The following is a 21,439-nucleotide window of genomic DNA, read 5'->3' as shown; positions in this document are numbered from 1 at the left end:
GTCTCACCAGAGTTCTTGGTCCTCACCAGCATCGGGGTAAACTGGGGTGCTCTCAAAAAGCACCGTGGTAGCTCCGTTGCAGAGGGGTCCATACACCACATAGCTGTGACCTGTGATCCAACCGATGTCAGCCACACAGCCAAAGACATCACCTGGCTGGTAGTCAAACACGAGCTACGGACACAGGAAAGGACGGACCCTCAAGGACTTGCCTGACCCAAGTCACCTTTTTCCTACCCACCACCGAGACATGGTCATTTGCACAGCCGTCTGTAACTGTGACAACAGTCACCACAGATGCCAGGATTGAGGCGTGTGACGGCTGCAGGGGTTTCCCACAGAGCCCAGCAGAAGACAGAACCACCAACACAGACAGCAATATGGCCATCCCAAGTACCAAACAGTACATGGTACATGAGCCTAGGAAAAATACCCCAAGCCAAATAATGCTGAGCTACAGAAGAAATTTGCTCAGGTGTTTATCTGTGAGCTAAAGATGGCCCATGTCCTGAAACAAGCATGCACCAGGTGGTGCCATTTTGTCCCATTATATAGTTAAGGTATGGCAACTTGAAGGGGGAACATACATTGGCAGTAGAGTACAGGCTTGTCATAGACCTCAGAGAAGAAGAAAAAAATCTGGCATATTTCTGAACAACCTTATACCCTGTTTTTAAAAAAAAAAATTTAAAAATTTTAAAAAGTCAAATGCAAGCACCCACTGAACACCATCAACTTCCCTTGCTGATCTTGGGATCCTGTTGACCATTTGAGGAAAATAAAACTTAGAGGGACCTGGCGACAAATGACTAGCAGCCATAGACAGAGTCCAAGGAAATGAAAGGGAGGAAGGGGATAAAAGAGAGCCCACAGGGGGCTGGAGAGATGGCTCAGCAGTCAAGAGCATTGCCTGCTCTTCCAAAGGTCCTGAGTTCAATTCCCGGCAACCACATGGTGGCTCACAACCATCTGTAATGAGGTCTGGTGCCCTCTTCTGGCCTGCAGGAATACACACAGAAAGAGTATTGTATACATAATAAATAAATTTATTATAAAAAAAAGAGAGCCCACGGGTAAAGAAAACATCCAAATACACTGCAATAAGCAGGAATACATATGTCTAGGGATGTGGTTTTGGGGTGACCCTTGAAAGGAACATAGGGCAGTGATGATCACACCATAGAGGACGGGACTGTAGAAGGGCCTCTGCAGGACTAATAGACACTCCATTCCCTCACTACCGTGATGCTCATTTTAGAGTAACTCATGGAACGCAGACTGGGTTTTGTTAAGATTTGTATATTTTTGAAAAAGGCCTGAGTTTCCTAGCCATAGAAGTCTGAAAGTCTCTACACCCAATACTCTAAAAAAAAAACCTCTTAATTATTGAAAAAATGTCCCCTTCCATATCTCTGTACTCCCTTTATGATAGTTTGGATAAGAATAGCCTATATATTGGAATGTAGTTACCAGGGAGTGGCACTATTTGAGAAGAATTAGGAGATGTGGCCTTGTTGGAGGAAGTGTGTCATTGGGGGTGAGCTTGGAGATTTGGAGACTTCAAAAAGCCTACACCAAGCCCAACACTTCTCTCTCTCTCTCTCTCTCTCTCTCTCTCTCTCTCTTTCTCTCTTTCTCTTCCCTCTCGCTCACGCACTCTTGCTCTGGCTTTGGATCAGGATGTAAATCTCTTAGCTACTTCTCCAGTGTCATGAAAGCAACCCTGCCACCATGCCCACTGCCATAGTGATGATAATGGACTAAGCCTCTGAAACTGTAAGCCAGACCCCAGTTAAATGCCTTTTTATATATACAAGAGTTGTCTTGGTTGTGGTGTCTCTTCATAGCGATAGAACAATGACTAAGACAGAAACTGGTACCAGACACTGGACTATGGCTATGACAAGCCTCACCATGCTGTTTGTTGGAGAAATATGGAAGACTTTGGGACTTTGGACAAGAACAGCACTTGAATGTTTCAAGCAGAGTTTAGTGGGACATTCTAGCAGAAGCATGGCGTGCTGAGGGTGATTTGAACTGTGATGGGCCCAGCTCAAGAAGTTTCAGGGGGGGAGAGCATTAGTAAGTGGCCTAGAGACTGTTTTGTGATATTTTGGCAAAGAATGTGGCTGCTTTTCACTTTTGTCCTGATAATCTACCTGAAGCTAAATTAGAGCTTCAGATTAGTGGCTTTGGCAGAGGAGATTTCAAGACAGTCTATTATTGACTCTGTTGTGTGTTTCTAATCGTGTGTGTGTGTGTAATGAAAAGGAGCAAGCTGAATAAAGAAAAATACAAAATGTACAGTCTGAGGGGAAAGAGCACCGGAAAGGTGATGTTGTTCTAAGTCCGATGCTCAAGGAGAGAAAAAGCTAAAAGAAAAGACGGATACTAAATAGAACAGAGTGGGGACCTTAGGGCAAGAGCCCATCCAGATAAGCTTCCCATCCGTGAAAAGGAATTAAATAGCAAAGGGAGCCATCAACAATAGAGAGCTGATGCAAATATAATTGAAAGAGGGGGCCAAGTTCCAATGCCATCAAGCAGCAGAATTTAGCAGCATCAGACACCCACATGGTGTTGGTTTTAGAGTCAGGGACACAAAAAAGGGGTTGTGGAATCTCCCTCCAGCTAAGAAAAACTGCTGAGGCCAGGGGTGTGTCAGGGGTTTCTCTGCATGGCTATCCAGAGTGGCCATTGCTTGAAGCTGTGAAAGTGTAGCCTGCATTGTGTTAGAACTTCCAAGATGTGGGAGCTGCCAGAGATGGGACACTTGCCAAAGAGAGCTGCTAACAGGAAACAGAACCAGCTCAAAAGAGAGAAGTGTATTGTAGTCAACAAAGCTGAAAGGATTCAGAGATCTGAAAAGTGCTTTGACAACAAGCAGGGGAATACAGAATTTAGTTTGCCCTACTGGGTTTCAGTCTTGCTTTGGTCCAGTATTTCCTCACTATGCTCCCTTTCCTCCTTTTTGGAATGGTAATGTGTATTCTGTGCTATCATAAGTTGGAAATATGTGATCTGCTTTTTGAGTTTTATTTTTTGGGAATTTATGATTAAGATATTGCCATGTGTCTCAGAAACAGTGTTGAGACTACTATGATAGACCATGGGGACCTTAGAAGTTGGACTGAACTCACTTTTGCATTATGATATGACTACAATCCTGTGGGGACCAGGGAATGGAATGTGGTGGTTAGAATGAGAATGCCCCCATAGGCTCATATATTTGAATGTTTAGTATTCAGGGAGTAGAACTCTTTGATAGGATTAGAAGGATTAGGAGGTGTGGCCTTAATGGAGAAAGTGTATCATTGGGGGTGGGCTTTAAGGTTTTATAAGCCCTTGCCAGATCCAGTCTCTCTCTCTTTCTGCCAATTGATCAGGGTTTAGAACTCTCAGTTACTTCTCCAGCACCACACCTGCCTTCTTGCCCCCATGACCATGAACTATACTCTGTAACTAAGCACACAATTAAATGCTTTCCTTTACAAGAGTTGCCTTGGTCATGATGTCTTCACAGCAATAGAGCAGTGATGACTAAAACACCAGCCAAGATTTCTCTGGGACTCAAGGTTCTTTCTGGAAGCCTGGCTGGAACTCTGGCTTCATGAGGACAGACCAAGCAAGAAAAGTTGCTGTCAGCCAGAACAGTGTCTAAGCCTGCTCACAGAGACATGGGCTTCCAGGTCACCTGGCCATAGAGTTCCCTTTGCTCTTGCCACTAGTCCTAGCTGAGTTTCCCTTAGGAATAGAGCATCCAGTTCACCAACGGAACCCAGAAACTCAACCCTAGCTGGGAAGTGCCAGCTACTTGCTGAGGCAACCAGGGACCCATGTTAAATCCCAGTCCTCTACCCATCAACACTTTATACACATTTATTGGAATAAAGCATAATCTGTCATTCCACATGCCTAAAGGGTGTCCCTCTGGTGTCCAATTTCTACTTACTAATTCAAATTTCTTTATAAAAGTGTTTTAAGTTTATTTTTACTTTCGAAATGAGTAGCACTAAGAATGAATTTTCAATTGCTTCAGAGACTCAATTTTTTTTTCTTTTCTTTTTAGGGTCAGTGGGAAGCCAGGCTTGCTGATACAGGTCTATGATCCCAACTCTTAGGAAGCTGAAGCAGGAGGAAGACACAAGTATGAGGCCAGTGTAGGCTACCGGGTAAGATTCTATCTTCAAAAATAAGGCAAAGATTGTAAGTGCCAAGGGGGACAGATGACTCCAAGGAGACAGTGCCTTCCAGACGAAAGACTGGGGCTGATAGGAACTCTGACTGTGGCAGCATGAACAAGACCTGCATGGGTTCTCAGCACCGGGAGGAAAAGCATACACGAGGTCTGTCTTAGTCGAGGTTCTGTTGCTGTGAAGAGACACCATGACCACAGCAACTCTTATAAAGGAGAGCATTTCATTGGGACTAACTTACAGGTCAGAGGTTTAGTTCATTATCATCATGGCAGGAGCTTGGTGGCGTGCAGGCAGCCCTGGTGCTGCAGAGGTAACTGAGAGTTCTACCTCTAGATCTGCAGGCAGCAGGAAAAGAACTAGCTTGAGCTTCTGAGACCTGAAGCCCACCCTAGTGACACACTTCCTCCAACAAAATCGCTTCTCTTACAACAAGGTGACACCTCCCAATAGTGCCACTCCTATAGACCAAGTATTCAAATGCATGAGTCCATGCCGGTCATTCCTATTCAAACCACCACAGGGTCTCTCACCCTCAGCAAAGACGTTATCTGCAATTGATACTCACTGGCAAAGGGAAAATCAGTTTTTTCCAACAGGGTATCACTGGGTATATCAACCATACTCCGGGGCAGGCCCCATGCCCAGGCATAGCTGATGAAATAATATGAACTCAATGATATTTTTGTGGATTGTTCATTTTGTTTTTGTATTTTCTTCTTTGTCTCATTGGTATTACACTTTTTTGTTTTGATTTTTGTTTTTGTGGGGGTTTTGTGCTTTTTAGTTTTGCTTTTTGTTTTTGTGGGGGGATTGTTTTCGTTTCTTTTTTAAAAGAGAGAACACAAAGTTGGTTGGTTAGAGGGTGAGGAAGATTTCATGAGAATTGGGAGAGGGGGAAACATAATCAGACTATATTGTACAAAAAAATTTTAAACAATATAAAAACAAACAAAAAACTCTCAAGCAAACAGAAAATAAAAACCAGAAGGAAAGGATGAACTATAAACTTCTGAGTGGAAGAAAATGTGAATTTTAATAAATAATAGCGAATGCATTCATGGTTATACCAGGACAGGGCTGGGTTTGGCTTGGCTTTGATTTTCTGCAATCCTGGAGCTGGAAGCCAGGGCTTTATGCATACCAAGCGTGTATTCTACCGTCCCAGCCCTGGTAAGTTATGCTGTTCAGATCCTTTCTTTTTACAGTGCAGCTGTAAGGTACATGTGTAGGAGCTCAAGAAGTCAGAAATGAAAGGGAGCCCATAAGGGCCCCATCCCCCACACCTCGAGCAGAAGGAGCTGGAGCAGGAGAGAGGGGTTGAAGGGCCATAGCTGGCGCAGGTGCACCGGGTTCTTCTCTCTTTCCCACATCCACCGTACTGCACCATAGCTCACATTAGCACCACAAGCCTGCTTCTGCGAGATCACTATGGTTCCTCCACCCTCTTCCCCTGGGTTCCTACCTTGTGCGTCGTGGCAGCATACAGTAGATAGCCCGCCTGCGTATGAACGAGTCCCTTGGGTGACCCGGTGCTCCCAGAGGTGTAGAGCATAAACAGCATGTCTTCGCTGCTCATGCTTTCAGGAGTGCACACAGGGGCCTCATTGGCCATCTCCTGGAAAGGACAGAGCACGTCCCTGGGTCAAGGCATTTAGCCACTCCCTTCCAGCAGGCCCCTGGAGAGTACCGTTTCCCTAGCTAAAGTCAGGACACTACAATTCAAGTTACAATTTCAAATGCAAAGACTCAAAAAGATACGGATTGAGACCAGTAGTGTAGCTTGGTGTTTGAGCTCCTACTTAGCATATACAAAACTCTGCGTTCTGCCTCCACTGTGGTGTAAGGAAAGGGGGGGGGCACATCCAGGAAACCCAGACCGAAAGCCTAACAATTCCCAGACACAGGTGATCTGATAATGATCTGTATCACATTAGCTAAACCCACCTGCTCAAGAGGGATGTCCAGCTTTCCCATGTGAACCTTGGCATCTGTCCTGTGAGCCACCAGGACGTGCTGGACCGTCGGGCAATTCTTCACAGCTTCATCCACTATTTTCTTCAGCTCCACCACACGCCCTCCCCGGAGTCCTTGGTTGAAGGTGATAACGACCTTGCACTTGGCTAAGTAACACAACACAGACTGTCTGGTCAGTGTAGAACCTCACAGCCCGAGCTGACTTTTTTAGCTGGATAATCCATAAGAGTGTGACAGACAAAGTCCAACCAAGTAAAAAGAACCCACAGGAAGAGAAAAGGTGGAAGTTCAGGGTGTCACAGATTAGTGCCCCATCTTTGTCAAACTCTGAGAGTGAGTGGGAAAGAACCAGAAACAGGCGACCTTGAAATAAACTGTTCTTGCCCAAGTCAGCAACATAAAGGCAGTTTCCCAGCCAGGCTTCGACCCTCTCGCCTTTCCCCAAGCGAAGGATGGTCATTGCCTAGAGTAACCACCGTGGCAGAGAAACAGCAAGAGATGGAGACCAAATCCCAAGGCTTCCACATAGCCAGCCCCGCTAGTGACTTCTGTAGGCCAAGGCCCTTTGCTGTCCAGAGTACAGAGCCAGCACCTCCAGGTGGGTGTCAGGAGCTGTAGCCCAGCCTTGCCTTCACGAGGGCACTCCCTCCCCTGTCACATTCCTCTCTTCAAAGTCCCAGCCAGGCTTCTCTCAGGATTCTCCCTGGAAGCCCACACTTCTACAGCCGAGCCGAGCCGAGGCCCAGGGCAAAGTGTGAGAGACACAACTTCTGAGGGCCTTCCTTCACACAACATTAAGAGACAACCCGTATATGGATGAATTTTCAGTCTGCCCCTGTGTAAGAGTCTAGAACAAATACTTGGCAGTGGTGCTGCCTGCGGGGGTTCCCCCACACCCTGGGGGTTATGGATTGAATTTCTCGAGTGCCTCCCACAGTTTCCCAAGCTGGGGGTGATATTTTTGAGAGGTTCTAGAAACTCAGGAGGGAGAGGCAGACTGATTTTTGAGAATTGAGGCCAGTGTGGTCTACATAGTGAGTTCCAGGATAGCCAGAGCTACACAGTAAGACCCTAACTCAACAAAACAAAAGCGGGGGTAATAGTAACCCCTTCATAAAGAAAAGACCAGGATCAGACAGGTGTACTGGCAAGTGAAGAGCTGACATTTAGGAAGGCCTTGAACCTTGGACAAATGGAGTCCTCTATTCAACTAGCACCAATCCCAAATTCTTTCAGAAATGCATGGAAGGTATGCTTCCAATTTCATTTTATGAGGACAGCATTATCTTAATGCCAATGTCAGACAAAAGCACTAGCTGGATAAATTTCCCTCCTGAACAATGTTGCAGAACCCTCAGTGCTGTTAGTAACAGGAGTTTACCCGGCAGGGAGGCAAGAGCAGCTCAGCAAGCAGAGCCCAGCAATGTCAGACACAATATTAACAGAAAAAGGAAAACCTATGTTTCAATGAGTGAAGGGGAAAGCATTTGACAAATCCAGCACCTTTCATGCTAGAAACATGAAACAAGAAGGGGGGAATCCAACGAAAGCTCCTCAGCCCAGTAAAGAGCATCCATGCAATGCCACGGCTGACAGCATCCTCAGACTGAAAAAATAAAGCTACGGTATCCTCTCTGGGATCAGGACCAAGATGAGCATGCTAGCTTCCCCCACCCCTAGTCAACATGGTCACAGGACTTCTAACCAGTCCATTAGAGAACTACACACAAACCATCAAGAGTGGAAAGGAAGAGGTAAGGCTATCTCCACCCACGAAAGGCAAGGACTGTAGGTATGAAATCCATTTGAAAGCTATGGACGTTAATAAACATTAAATAAACTTACAGGATATAAGAATAAAATTTCAGTTAGTTTGATGGGCAAAATGGTGTTCACCTAGAGTCCCATCTGAAGAGACTGCGGTTATTAAATTTTAAGTTCAAGGCCAGGGAGAAGACTGTCTCTCCTGAACCACAGGTGGGGCTGTGTTGACTCATCACACAAAGCCTGGGGACTCCTGAGTTCCTCCCATGCCCACCCAAGCTCACCATCATTGATCCTCCCAGCCAAGGAGTCAGCACTAAAGCCAGCGAACACCACTGTGTGGACAGCCCCAATCCTGGCACAGGCCAGCATTGCTGCCACGGCCAGTGGGGACACAGGCATGTATATGGCCACACGGTCCCCTCGGTGCACTCCATGCCTCTTCAGCGTGTTGGCCAGGCGGCATGTGGTCTCCAGAAGCTCCCTACAGCATAGAGAAGAGAAGGCAATTAGGAACAAGAAAGAGCCACAGTACAGCACAACACAGAGCAGGACAAGTCACAGACTACGGGCACTGTCTTCCAGCCCAGTGCCAAGGAGAGCAGCTGAACTTGCAGCATGGCAAGATGGCAAGTGGTCAACATTTGTTCATGATTAGCTGCATCACTAAGGCTGACCTCACAGCCATTTCAGTTTCTGAGAGGTCATGTTCCTAAGACTTCTTAAAATGTTGGCTTCCAAAAAAAGTCAGAGTTTTGGCAAGAGAAAAGGAGACTCCCAGTTTTCTATATCAACAGAAGCCAAAGCACCAAGAAACTCTTCTTCCAGCCTAGACCTTGGTGGGACAGGTACCAAATTGGTGAAGCCATAGAGACTGGGAAGAGAAAGCAACAGAAAGATGACTACCCTGCTAGTAACCCCCTGGGCAGAGTTGACAGGCAGAGATCTGTGTCAAGCACTGACTGGGCACAAATGACAAATTAGCAACACACACACACACACGTATACACACACGTATACACACACGTGCGCGCACACGCATATATACACACACACCTACAACCACATGATTTATGAGTTCCTCACCAGGTCATAACACTTAGCCAGCTAATCAGAAGATAACAAGTTGGGTTGACTCAGAGTTAAGTAATGATTCTTTCATAATCATAGCCCTTGACTAATCATAGCCCATGATACTAACCTCCAAGAAAACCACGAGTAGCCAGATGGCGGCGAATGCTTTTAATCCCAGCACTTGAGAGGCAGAGGCAGGTGAATCTCTGAGTTGAGATCACCCTGGCCCACCAAGTTTGTTCCAGGAGAGTCAGTGCTACATAGAGAAACCTTGTCTCAAAAATAGATAGATAGATAGATAGATAGATAGATAGATAGATAGATAGATAGATAGATAGATAGATAGATAGATAGATGCAAGGGGAAAAATTAAAGGAAGGAAGAAAAGAAAGCCAGGAGTATAGCATAGGAAAGTTGTCTCGCTGGGAAGGCAGAAGAGGAGAAAAGCAGAGTATGGGGACAGAAATAAGCTTGAGGCTGTTCTAATACCTTTTCTCATCAAACTTGGACTTGGAAAATGGATACCCCAATCATTTTTCCTCTTTTTTCTGTACATTGTTTGATATTAATTAGCTATTTACAATTAAAAAAAACTAACACAGAAAGCTAGAGTAAGCAGGAACACAAAGACCCCCTTTTTCTGGGTTGAGGGAAAAGCATGGGCCACATTCCTGCCCTCGGAATCTCACGAAGATACTCCAAACAAGGCACAGCCAGGCCTGCAAGCAGGCCCAAGGGGGAACCTACTACAAGCCCCTCAAAGCCCCTGAAAAGCATAATTCCCTATCCATGGGATTTCAAGAAAGGCTGAACTCAACAAGAGGCCTCTCAGTGAAAATGCAGCCCCCATCTCAGGCAGTGTTCAAGGGGCCCTTTGTTTCTTCTGAAACCACCCTGCACAGGAGCCCAAATGAGCCTAAGCCCGGCCACCCTGCTATTGGCCCAGCTGCTGGCCACTCCTGGCCAGCTCAGTCCAGGGCCCCTTGACGGCTTCCATCTTTTCTCCCTGAAGCTCTAAAGAGGACAAAGGCGGCATTCAGTGGTACTCTGCCCACCCTTTCCCTAAGTTAACAATGAAAGAACACTCCAAGGCCAAAGCCACAGAATCTAGGGCCCAGCAACACCCCTACGCCTCTGAGATGCCCGCCCAGTGTTAAAAAAGCAATTGTTATCAGTAATGCATGAGTAAACCAGGGCCCTCCCATCAACTCTGCTTTCACAGCCCTGGGGCTTATGCCCTGGGCAATGCTGAGAGAGACGAGTCTAAAGTGCCATGCCTGATGCCTTTACCCGCAGCCAGCCTGAGGCAGCAGTTTAAAGAAAGGACTGTGCCCTGTCCTTATAGCAAGACCTTTCTATAGCAGACACAGCTCTACTACAAGTTCTGTAATCAACCTGACACTTGCCTAAAGACACACAAAGCAAGCACACCCTCCACCCCCAGCAAGAGAGTCTGAGTTGCGTTCTAACGGAAACAGCTAGAAAGAGAGTTCAGCGGCGGGAGGAGAAGAAGCAGCTGTATCTACGTATTCAATTTTCTTTCAATCAAAGTTGGGTGTCGTTATCGTCGTTGCTTTGAGATGGGGCCACATAGCCCAGGCTAACCGGAAACTCTCTCTATAGCTTAGGCTGGTCTAGAACTCTCCACCTCCTGTCTCACCTCGTGTGTGCTAGAATCACAGGTGTGTGCCGCCAAGCCCAGCCCAAAGCTGTTTTTGTTCGTGTGTGATATTGAAAGTTTCTTTCCTTCCTACTCATTTCCTGATGTCAGCCCAAGGAAGGAAGGTATTGGTTGGTGCGTGTTGTGTTTAGGAAACAACAAACTGACAATGGATGGCTTGTCTATTTCCCACACTGACTTTGGCTATCCATGCTCATGAAATAAACACAAGCTCATCCTCTTTAGTATCTGTCCCACTAGAGTACAAAGACCGCTTAGACATAGCATTGAGTCTTACTCATTGCCTTCTACTCAGCATTTTATAAGGCTGGGTCATAAATATCTATTAGATGACTGTATAAATGAGTACAGCAAGTGAGCATGAAGTGAGAGCTGTACTGGTCCAAGGCGATAAGCTACACTCCCTGCAGCCTACTGGCAGGATCTCTACACCTGCCAATTCTTGGAGGGCCACATCCATGACCTAAGCAGATGCAGAGGACTCTGCTACAATCTCTAGAATATAGTATTCCATTCAGTGCACTTGAGAGAAGAAAGGGCAACTTTTAGTGATGTAGAATGGTGGTGTGGAAAGTCCTTCTGTATACATGTTGCTTTTATTGATTAATAAAGAAGCTGCTTTTGGCCTATGGCTTAACAGAATATAACCAGGAAGAGATTATTATATAGAGTGGGTGGAGGCAAGGAGAAGCCATGTAGCTGCTGGGGACAGATGCATCCGCTGGAGCCTGCCAAAACTTTGCTGGTAGGCCGCGACCTCGTGTTGATGAACAGATTAATGGAGATGGCTTAGTTTAGGATATAAGAGCAAGCTAGAAATATGTTTAAGTTATTGGCCAAACAATATTGCAATTAATACAGATTTCAGTGTGATTATTTCTGGAGTCTGGGCAGCCGGGATACGGACAAACAGCCTCTGCCAACAGTATGGGGCAAGACTGGCCTTCCTCTCCCAGCAAGGTGCAGCAGGTCCCGCATCCCATCTTGAGGAACCAGCCCAGTAGAACAGTTGCTGAGCCATAAAGCCTGGTCTCATAGAGAAAGGATTCGCTCACTCTGCTGCTCACAACCCCCAGAGAACGAAAGTCACAGAAATGGGCTGGACAGGCTCAGAAACCAGTTGTGCCATCAGGTGCCCTTGTGACCGCGACCTTCAGCAGAGAGCTTTGACAAAGATATTGAGCACCATACTTCAATGTGGAAAGCTCCCAAAGCTGCTGCCGTTTGCCAGGGAAAGCCTAAGACACCATCAGGGATCCCACGAGACAGCAGCTGGGCGGCTGGGAGGGATACCAGGACGTCTGCTCACTGGGCCATCCAGCTATGTCTTCTAAATTCTCTCAGAAAACAGATGTGCCTTCCTTGCGGTGCGCTACACTCTGGCAGAGGTACTGACCTCAGCCTTTATCCCCCAGAAGGGTGTCTCCCTGGACACCCAGTCGTGTCTGAGCAAAGATGAGGCTCTGTTGTGGAACAATGTCCTCTGAGTGTAGCCGCCATTGCCCTGTTAACTGGAGCAGCTGTGGATACCTGCAGAACACCCTCAAGGCTTGGTCCCGATGCCTTCTCACAGAAGAGAGATGGTATCAGACCCTCGCCAGAGACTCCAGCCACTCCCTCCTACACCACCACCCTTCCCAGCTGTGCACAATTCTGCTCCAGGTGCTTGTGCTAAAGTGTATAGAGATTGGAAAGTAGCCATCCATGCTGGAGGGGCACTTTTCAGCTATGCAACTGTTTGGGGGTGGAGGGAGCCTGTAACCAACCCCTCTCCCACGCTTCTGAAAGTAACTCTGATAGACTTACTGGTTCACCATGCTAGCCTGGCGTGGAACTGTTGTTCTGCCCATCTGCCTGAGTAGATATATCTACCCAAGAGAAGCTAATATATATTATATTATATGTATATAAAATATATATAATATATATGTGTGTGTGTGTGTATATATATATATATATATATATATATATATATATATATATATATCAAGATCTCACTAGGAATATAATGACTTTATAAAAGAGCCCACCACTAAAAGAACTACAGGACCTAGCTATGATGTCCCAGGCACCTTTAAAGGTATCCTATAGACGGCAACTATAATCATTACAGAAAATGAGCTAAGGGGCTGGAGAGATGGCTCAGAGGTTAAGAGCATTGACTGCTCTTCCAAAGGTCCTGAGTTCAATTCCCAGCAACCACATGGTGGCTCATAACCATCTGTAATGGGGTCTGGTGCTCTCTTCTGGCCAGCAGGCATATACACAGACAGAATATTGTATACATAATAAATAAATAAATAATTTTAAAAAAAAAGAAAAGAAAATGAGCTAAGAGGTAGGAAAGGAGTCTGAACACAGCTCCTTAACTGCCCTTTTCTTTTCTGCACTGCGTACTGCACCCAGGACCTCACACATGAAAGGCAATCATGCTATCACTGACCTACACATACCCAGTGGAATAAAACTTTACTTACTGAGACAGACTATTTTAAAGATATATTTTTACACTGTTCTGGAGAGAGAAATCAGAGCCTTACACCTTCTAGGCAAGCATTCTAACACTGACACGCACCCTTAATTCTCTAATGATTCTTTAGCAGAGACAGGCACCTCGTGTGTCTCTTCCCAGGAAAAAGAACATAAAATGCCAGTGTGTCCTATGTAAGCTGCAGGGTCTGATCCTTGGCTCTGAGCAACTGTGACCCAAGTGTTTGTGGGATGACAATTCACTTGAGTCGTCCACCCGCTACGTGACCAGCAGCCAGGACAACAGCAGGGCTAAGAAGGCTACAAGATCACCCACAAGCACAGCTGCTGTCCCCTGGGGGTCAGGCACTCACTGGGGCCTGGGGTTTAGAGAAACCTAGAGGAAAGCCGGCCCACCCTATACCATCTGAACAACCACCAGCCACCTGCCGTGTGCCACCCCTCCTGCTCCAGCCACACCTGCTAGCCACAGCCACCTTCAGGCCCCTCGTCTCTTAACGCCTCAGGCTGAAGTGGCTGGTGCCCTTCCACAAATTCTCATTTTCCTCCTATGTGGTAGCAGCAGTAGCTAACAACTGCAGTGAGCCCTGTACCCAAGATTGCTCCGAATCCTTCAGATGGAGGAGCTTTTGCAATAGCTTTCTGTCGCGGAAACAAAACACCTGAGACAATCATCTTTTTTTTTATTTATTTACTTATTAAATATTTCTGTCTCCTCCCCACCACTGCCTCCCATTTCCTTCCCCCTCCCCCAATCAACTCCCCGTCTCTCGTCAGCCCGAAGAGCAGTCAGGATTCCCTGTCCTGTGGGAAGTCCAAGGACCTCCCACTTCCTTCCAGGTCTATTAAGGTGAACATCCAAACAGCCTAGTCTCCCACAAAGCCAGTACGTGCAGTAGGATCAAAACCCAGTGCCATTGTTCTTGACTTCTCAGCAGTCCTCATTGTCCGCAATGTTCAGCAAGTCCGGTTTTATCCCATGCTTTTTCAGACCCAGGCCAGCTGGCCTTGGTGAGTTCCCGATAGAACATCCCCATTGTCTCAGTGTGTGGGTACACCCCTCGCGGTCCTGAGTTCCTTGCTCGTGCTCTCTCTCCTTCTGCTCCTGATTTGGACCTTGGGGTTTCAGTCTGGTGCTCCAATGTTGGACTCTGTCTCTGTCTCCTTTCATCGCCTGATGAAGGTTAATATCCAGGAGGATAACTATATTTTTTTCTTTGGGTTCACCTTCTTATTTAACTTCTCTAGGATCACGAATTATAGGCTCAATGTCCTTTATTTATGGCTAGAAACCAATTATGAGTGAGTACATCCCATGTTCCTCTTTTTGGGTCTGGCTTACCTCACTCACGATAGTGTTTTCTATTTCTGTCCATTTGCATGCAAAATTCAAGAAGTCATTGTTTTTTACTGCTGAGTAGTACTCTAATATGTATATATTCCATACTTTCTTCATCCATTCTTCCATTGAAGGGCATCTAGGTTGTTTCCAAGTTGTGGCTATTACAAACAATGCTGCTAATGAACATAGTTGAGCATATACTTTTGTTGTATGATAGGGCATCTCTTGGGTATATTCCCAAGAGTGGTATTGCTGGGTCCAGGGGTAGGTTGATCCCGAATTTCCTGAGAAACCGCCACACTGCTTTCCAAAGTGGTTGCACAAGTTTGCATTCCCACCAGCAATGGATGAGTGTACCCCTTTCTCCACAACCTCTCCAGCAAAGGCCATCATTGGTGTTTTTGATTTTAGCCAGTCTGACAAGTGTAAGATGGTATCTTAAAGTTGTCTTGATTTGTATTTCCCTGATCGCTAAGGAAGTTGAGCATGACCTTAAGTGTCTTTTGGCCATTTGAACTTCTTCTGTTGAGAATTCTCTGTTCAGCTCAGTGCCCCATTTTATAATTGGGTTGATTAGTTTTTTACAGTCTAGTTTCTTGAGTTCTTTATATATTTTGGAGATCAGACCTTTGTCAGTTGCGGGGTTGGTGAAGATCTTCTCCAAGTCAGTGGGTTGCCTTTTTGTCTTAGTGACAGTGTCCTCTGTTTTACAGAAGCTTCTCAGTCTCAGGAGGTCCCATTTATTCAATGCTGTCTTTAGTGTTTGTGCTGCTGGGGTTATACGTAGGAAGTGTTCTCCTGTGCCCATGTGTTGTAGAGTACTTCCCACTTTCTCTTCTATCAGGTTCAGTGTGTTCAGACTGATAATGAGGTCTGTAATCCATTTGGAATTGAGTTTTGTGCATGGTGATAGATATGGATCTATTTTCATTCTTCTACAGATTGACATCCAGTTTTGCCAGCACAATTTGTTGAAGATGCTCTCTTTTTTCCATTGTATACTTTTAGCTCCTTTGTCGAAAATCAGGTGTTCATAGGTTTGTGGATTAAAGTCCAGCTGAGGCAATCATCTTAATAAAAGACAAGGTTTGTTTTGGGCTCATGGTTTCATACTAATTTATTATCTCGTGGTTATTTCTACTGCTTTGGACCTGTAGTGGAGGCTCAGTACATGGTGACAGTATGCAGCGAAATCTTCTCACCTCAGGGTGACGGGGAGAGAGGGGAAAGGATGGGTGGGGGGAAAAGGATGGGTGGGGGGCACACCTCAGTCCCAATACCTCCTGCAAGAGCACAGCCACAATGACCTAAAGACCTCCCAGTAGACTGTACTTCTTAAAGGTTCTACCACCTTCCAGTGCCACAGGCTAGACACGGCACCGTCAACATGTGAGTCTCTCAGGGTGACGGTGGGGGCAGGACAGTCAAGACCTAAACTTCAACTGCCAATCTATGAGCTCTGTTTCTTCATATGAGTGTTGTGGGATATTTGTACACTGTGTGAAGATGTGTCGCTGTGATTGCTGTAATAAAAAAAAAAAAAAAAGCTGGATGGCCAATTGCTAGGCAGGAGAGAATAGGCGGGACTTCCGGGCAGAAAGAGAAAAACTGTGGGGGGTTGGGGGGATCTAAGTCCATGATTTTGCTGGCAGAGCAAGTTGGATATACCATACTAAGAAGAGCCACGTGGTAGAAAGTAGATTTTTAAAAATATGGGTTAATTAAGCTATTAATTAACAAGAGCTAGTTGGGGGAAAGCCGAAGCTAAAGCCAAGCTGTCGTAATTAATACATCTCCAGGGCATTATGTGTAGGCTGGCAGTCCAAAACTAGTCCACCAAGAAAGTTCTGCTATATGTGGGGAAGTGAGCACATGAATGCTAAGCCACATTTTCCTCAAGGCTATTCAATTAAATTAACCAGGGCAGGATGTAAAGCCAAGAATGAGTTCCAAAAGTCCAGCTCTTACCCGGCTCTTCTCATGAACCCCAGTATCCCAATAACTTCTTTTCTTTCTAATATAAAGCTTCCCCAAAGTTGTGATTTCCCCCGTTGGCCATGTTAATGTGATTACCATCCCCTTCAGTTAGTTTGCTTTTAAATATCTGTTAGTTTTGAAGAGGACTAGCTGAGAGGACAGCTCAGCAACAGCCTGTACTGGGCATGTGTGAGGCTCTGAGTTCCATCCCCAGCACAGGAGATGGGGACCGGAGGGAACCAGAGGCTGACTTGTTCAAAAGGGGATTAAGGGGCTGGAGAGATGGCTCAACAGTTAAAAGAACACACTGCTCACACTGCAGAGAACCCAAGTTCAGGTCCCACTACCTCCACAAGACAGCTCACAACAGCCTGTGACTCCAGCTCCAGAAGGGATTCAAAGTCTCTTGACTCTTGGGTCACCTCCACCTAGGGGCACATATGTACACATAGATACACGCGACGCACATAATTTAAAAATAAATCTTTTTGAAAACGGGGAAAGTAGCAAAAGAACAGATCAAAATCCACTAACTTGGAAGTTAAAAGAAGTCTTTCTTTGTATCTACAGAATGGAGAAGAGGTTGAGGGGCATGAAAAACCCCATACTCAGCGCCTTCTGCCCCCCGGTGTTGCCCCAGCCATGTCCAGATCAAATCCCACAGCAGCCCTGACCAAAGTCAGCAGTCTGTCAGCCAAAAATATCCCCCTGCAGGATAAAAGTAACTAGTCAGACCTGAGAAGGACTCTGTTCTCATTAACGCCTGGTTTCCCTTTGTCCTACCTCTTGCCTCTGGAGAGGAAGTTCTCTCTCTTCCAGGCACAAAGCGCAGCTCACAACCCCGAGCAGGCAAGTGCCAAAGCAGTGAGCACTCTGAAGGCTCTCACTGGCCGGAGGCCCAACGAGCTGGTAGAATCCCAGCATGGAAGCCAGCAAAAACAGCTGGGCCTGGCAGAACACTTTACCCTGGCCCACAGACATATTTGCTGCTCCAAAACCACGCAGGAAGTCCTCTTCCTGGTGAGAGGTGAAGAGGGATGTAGCTATTAACTTTCTGAAAATGTTCACTTTCCCTGTGGTAACAAATAAATAAATAAATCGCCCCAGGACATGTCTCGGGTCCTGTTCCGGGTTTACATGGCTCCCGTCCCACCTGGTGGATTTCCAGCACTAACTCTGCACCGGTCCATGTGGCAAAACAGAGAAGCTGAGTTCCCACAGAAAGTTCCAGACTAGACACAAGCTGGGAGCCACTCTCTTTCGAGGCTTTTCGGTGAACTCCACAGAACACTGCAGTTTGACACTTAGAGAAACACTTCTGGGAAAGATTCACTCCAGCAGACATGGTCACCAGGATGCCGCCCCAGGAGCCACAGACTGGGGTGCTTTTCCCTGCTTCTGGGAGCAGCTTGGTAAAGCATTTTACTGTAAGAAGGAGAGACAGCTCCTGTGACCCCATCGCGTTGGCAAGCGTTCAAAAACCAGCTTCCTTGGGAAAACAGTCCTGTAGCATGTGCCAGTGCTCGCAGCGTAAGTCTTGCCTCTCTGGCTGATTTCAAACCTCCGACACGACTCCCTAAACGAGGTGTTGAAGGCTGAGCATGGCATGAATGGCGTGGGAACTCACGCAAACTTGCCTTGCTGCAGCGGGCAGCCCCTCGGAACAAGCCTGTGCCCTCTGACCTCCCTGAGAATGTGTTTAAAATTAACTTAAGCTGGTTTTTCTTTCCCTTCCCTAGAAACTGTCAATCATGTCATACTTTCTGTTTAATGCCTGGAATGTGGGGAAGAGTAACTGTATGCCTCTTTTTATTCCAGCCATGTTAACTCCTTGTCCACATGCCTCCTCACCCCGGCTTTCAGATACCAATGAGTTCTGTAGACGCTGAGAGTTTGGACCCACTGCACTTGAGGACATAGGGCAGAAAGCACACTAACATGGTTCCCTTGGGAAGCCCTGTCACTTTTGTCAAGCAGCTCATCCCTGCTGAGAGGCACTAGCCCCTGAATGCTGGAAACTTTATCAGATCTGGTACCCTTTCTGTGGGCTCAAGGCTTCCTTCCAGTTCCACAAAAGCATCTCCACTTGCACAGGTGGGGAAGGCTCCAACAACCTCACAGAAAACAACGAAATCATCCACCTTACCAACTAAAGACCCAGATCTCTTCTTCAGGCTTCTCTAGGAAGCTCAGCCAGCTTAGCAGATGCTAAATGTTGTCTCCTCACCAAATCAAGGCAGTGCCAGGCAGAGACAGCCAACTGCCAAGGCCCACTTCTGCCCGGACACTATGAGCTCTGTTCTTCCTGACTTACGAAACCCTCTATCACTCCATTGATAGAGTGACCTTTGCCCTCTCCCACCTCCCATTCCTTCTTCAGCTAGCTCTTTGTCCTTTTCCAATGTCTCTCAAGTCTTCTGGTGCCATCAACCCTGCTCACACCAACTGCCCTCAGTGCCTGCTTCTCCTCCAGACAGTCAGTGAGCCAGACACTTATGTGCACACAGGATGCTGACCAAGGGGTGTTGCCAGTATGCTAACTGTTTTTCTCACTGCTGTGGTCAAATACCTGACAAGAAGCAACTCAAGGATGGAAGAGATGGTTTTGTCTTACAGGTCAAGAGATTGCAGTCCAGCAGGGAAGGCACAAGGCGGGAGGAGAGGAAGCCAGAGGGGCACTACGCCTGCAGTCAGAAAGCAGAGAGAAGGTGTTCAGCTCCTATTCTCTTTATACCCAGTCTGGGTCCCCAGCCTAGGCAACAGGTCTGCTGTAGCTAGGGTGGGTCTTCCCACTCTGATTAACCTAATCTCCAAACTTCCTTACAGACAAACCCAGAGGTACGTACGTCTGCTAGGCAATTCTGGATCCTGTCACATTGACAGCCAACACTAAGCAACACAGGCAGTACGTCCCTGGGCTGCAGAGCTGCCCTGAGAAAGGCAAGGGACACCAGAAGAGTTTTTCTATGCCTTGCAGAGGTCAAGCTGAGCACAAACTGAATAATGGCTTTTCCAGCTGTCTGACACTCCAACCAGCCCCAGCTGGGAGTCCGAGCTGGAACCTTGAATAGTGACCTGAGGTCATCCCACAGAGGGGGCAGAGAGATCATAGGTTACAAGCAACCGGAGGAGAGCAAGGCTAGAGACTGGACACAAAAGAGATGATAAGAGACTTCTGGAGGCCAGAGGGCCAGGTGGCAAAACCCTCACAAACTGCCCTCACCTTCCCAAAGCTGCACTCTATGGCATGGCATGCTGTGTACCCCACATAAGAGGAGGGCAAGAGCGAGGGGGATAAAAAAAATGTCCCTGGAGGTGGAACAGAGAATGCAGTGCAGGATGTGGGTACAGTTTCACACTTCTCGACAAGCAAGAGGTCTGTCTCATCCACTCATCTGCTGGCCTAAAGGCGACCCCGCTGGCAGAGTCACAGGAAGCCACAGCTGCACACAGCAAACCTGCCAGTCGGTTAACTAGTAAGCTATCGTCTATAGCGGCTGCAGAAAAAGGAAGAAAAACACAAAACAGGAACAAGGAAGCTCTCCACCACAGGCTTCTCAAACAAGGACAGAGGCCATGCCCCTCCCCTTGAGAACTGAGTCCCTCTTCTCACCCCCAGCAGAAGCTTGTCTATCTTCTGCAAGCCAGCCACCGCCACCTAGCAGAAGGGAGCTTGCAACATGGAGACCCAGCTGCAAGGGAGCTCTTTGCTTCTGTGTGCTCTTCAAACTGAACTTTGGTCAGGCCTGCCCCAGAGAAACCTCAAAAGGGTTCCCTCAAAGAGGTTTCCTAAGACATAAATAAACTTTCTTAGCGGTCCAAAGATCCTTCCATCTAAAACATAAACTTCTGAGACCCTTCGTGTCCAAAAGAATGACAAACAAAATACAGCAGTAGTCACATATAAGATTCCAGCTTCAACATAAGAAACCAAGGTATTGAAGAAAAGTTTGAAATCAATATATTCAAGACTGAAGAGTTGGCTCAGAGGTTAGGACTGCATACTGCTCTTGCAGAGAAACAAGGTTCCATTCCCAGCACCCACATGGCAGCTCACAACTAATTGTAACTCCAGTTCTGGGGGATCCAATGACTTCGTGACTTCCATGGACTCATGCACACGTAGTGTAGATACATACATACATACACACACACACTAAACCATCACATGTGGCACACTCAGCACTCAACTCCATCAGACAGATCCCACTTTGCTACTGAGAAAAACTGAGAGTCAGGGGACTGATGTGCCTTGCGACACACACAGTTGGGGAAAAGGCAGAGCATGGACCTAGCCCTCTGAAGACCCTGGCACCAGATTACCTATATAGACCCCTTCACAGTTTGTCTTCATCTGTCTTTCAACCCAAACCCTACCAGAACCTCCCCAATTGATGTCCAAGGAATGACTTCCTGTTTCCTATCATTTCAACCCAGAGAGACCAGTTTCTTCTGGTCACATTGGAAAACACTCTGGTCCAAGACAGAACGGGTTCTTAGGGAGATGACTCCAGATGAAGGTTCCCCCATCTCCATTCTGATTCCAGTATGTGCTATCTGTCAGTCCTGTCACCTGGATAAAGGGAGGTCCCCCCACGGCCCAGACACCATTCCGCACTTCCCTACGGCCCTCTACAGTAATGCCCAATGCCCAGGCCAGCATGCCAGAAGGACACCCTTCCCTAGATGCTCACTGAGGCCTTGGAGGCAGGCAGGCAGCATTCTATTGGCCCCGTTGCAAGTTTGGACCCTGCTGCCTCCCCAGAGTGTGTTGTGGGCCTGCTACAAAGGCCCAATATAGGACCACAAACATCAGCACCATGCAAAACATGGCACAGTCCCATGGGGCTTCTCCACATGTACCCTGAGTCTCTGCAATGCCCACCTGAGGTGTTTAGGGTTGTCATATGAGAGACACCCAGGGGGATGAGATGGGGC

The 21,439-nt window shown here is 46.9% G+C and overlaps 1 protein-coding gene across 1 annotated transcript in view; it reads right to left on the bottom strand.

The window, feature by feature from the left end:
• Positions 1-21,439, bottom strand: part of Acss1 (acyl-CoA synthetase short chain family member 1) — a 49,091-nt gene that overhangs the window by 13,656 nt on the left and 13,996 nt on the right. Inside the window, exons 3-6 of the mRNA XM_057781320.1 lie at positions 8,222-8,421; positions 6,144-6,319; positions 5,662-5,814; positions 27-174 (exon numbers count right to left, since the gene is read on the bottom strand). Coding sequence (XP_057637303.1) covers positions 27-174; positions 5,662-5,814; positions 6,144-6,319; positions 8,222-8,421 — 677 coding nt within the window. The remainder of the gene's footprint in view (positions 1-26; positions 175-5,661; positions 5,815-6,143; positions 6,320-8,221; positions 8,422-21,439) is intronic.

The sequence above is a fragment of the Chionomys nivalis genome, chromosome 9 (assembly GCF_950005125.1).
Source record: "Chionomys nivalis chromosome 9, mChiNiv1.1, whole genome shotgun sequence".
Classification (NCBI taxonomy): Eukaryota; Metazoa; Chordata; class Mammalia; order Rodentia; family Cricetidae; genus Chionomys; species Chionomys nivalis.
The sequence above is the reverse complement of the archived record's forward strand: the minus strand, read 5'-3'. Positions and strand labels throughout refer to the sequence as shown.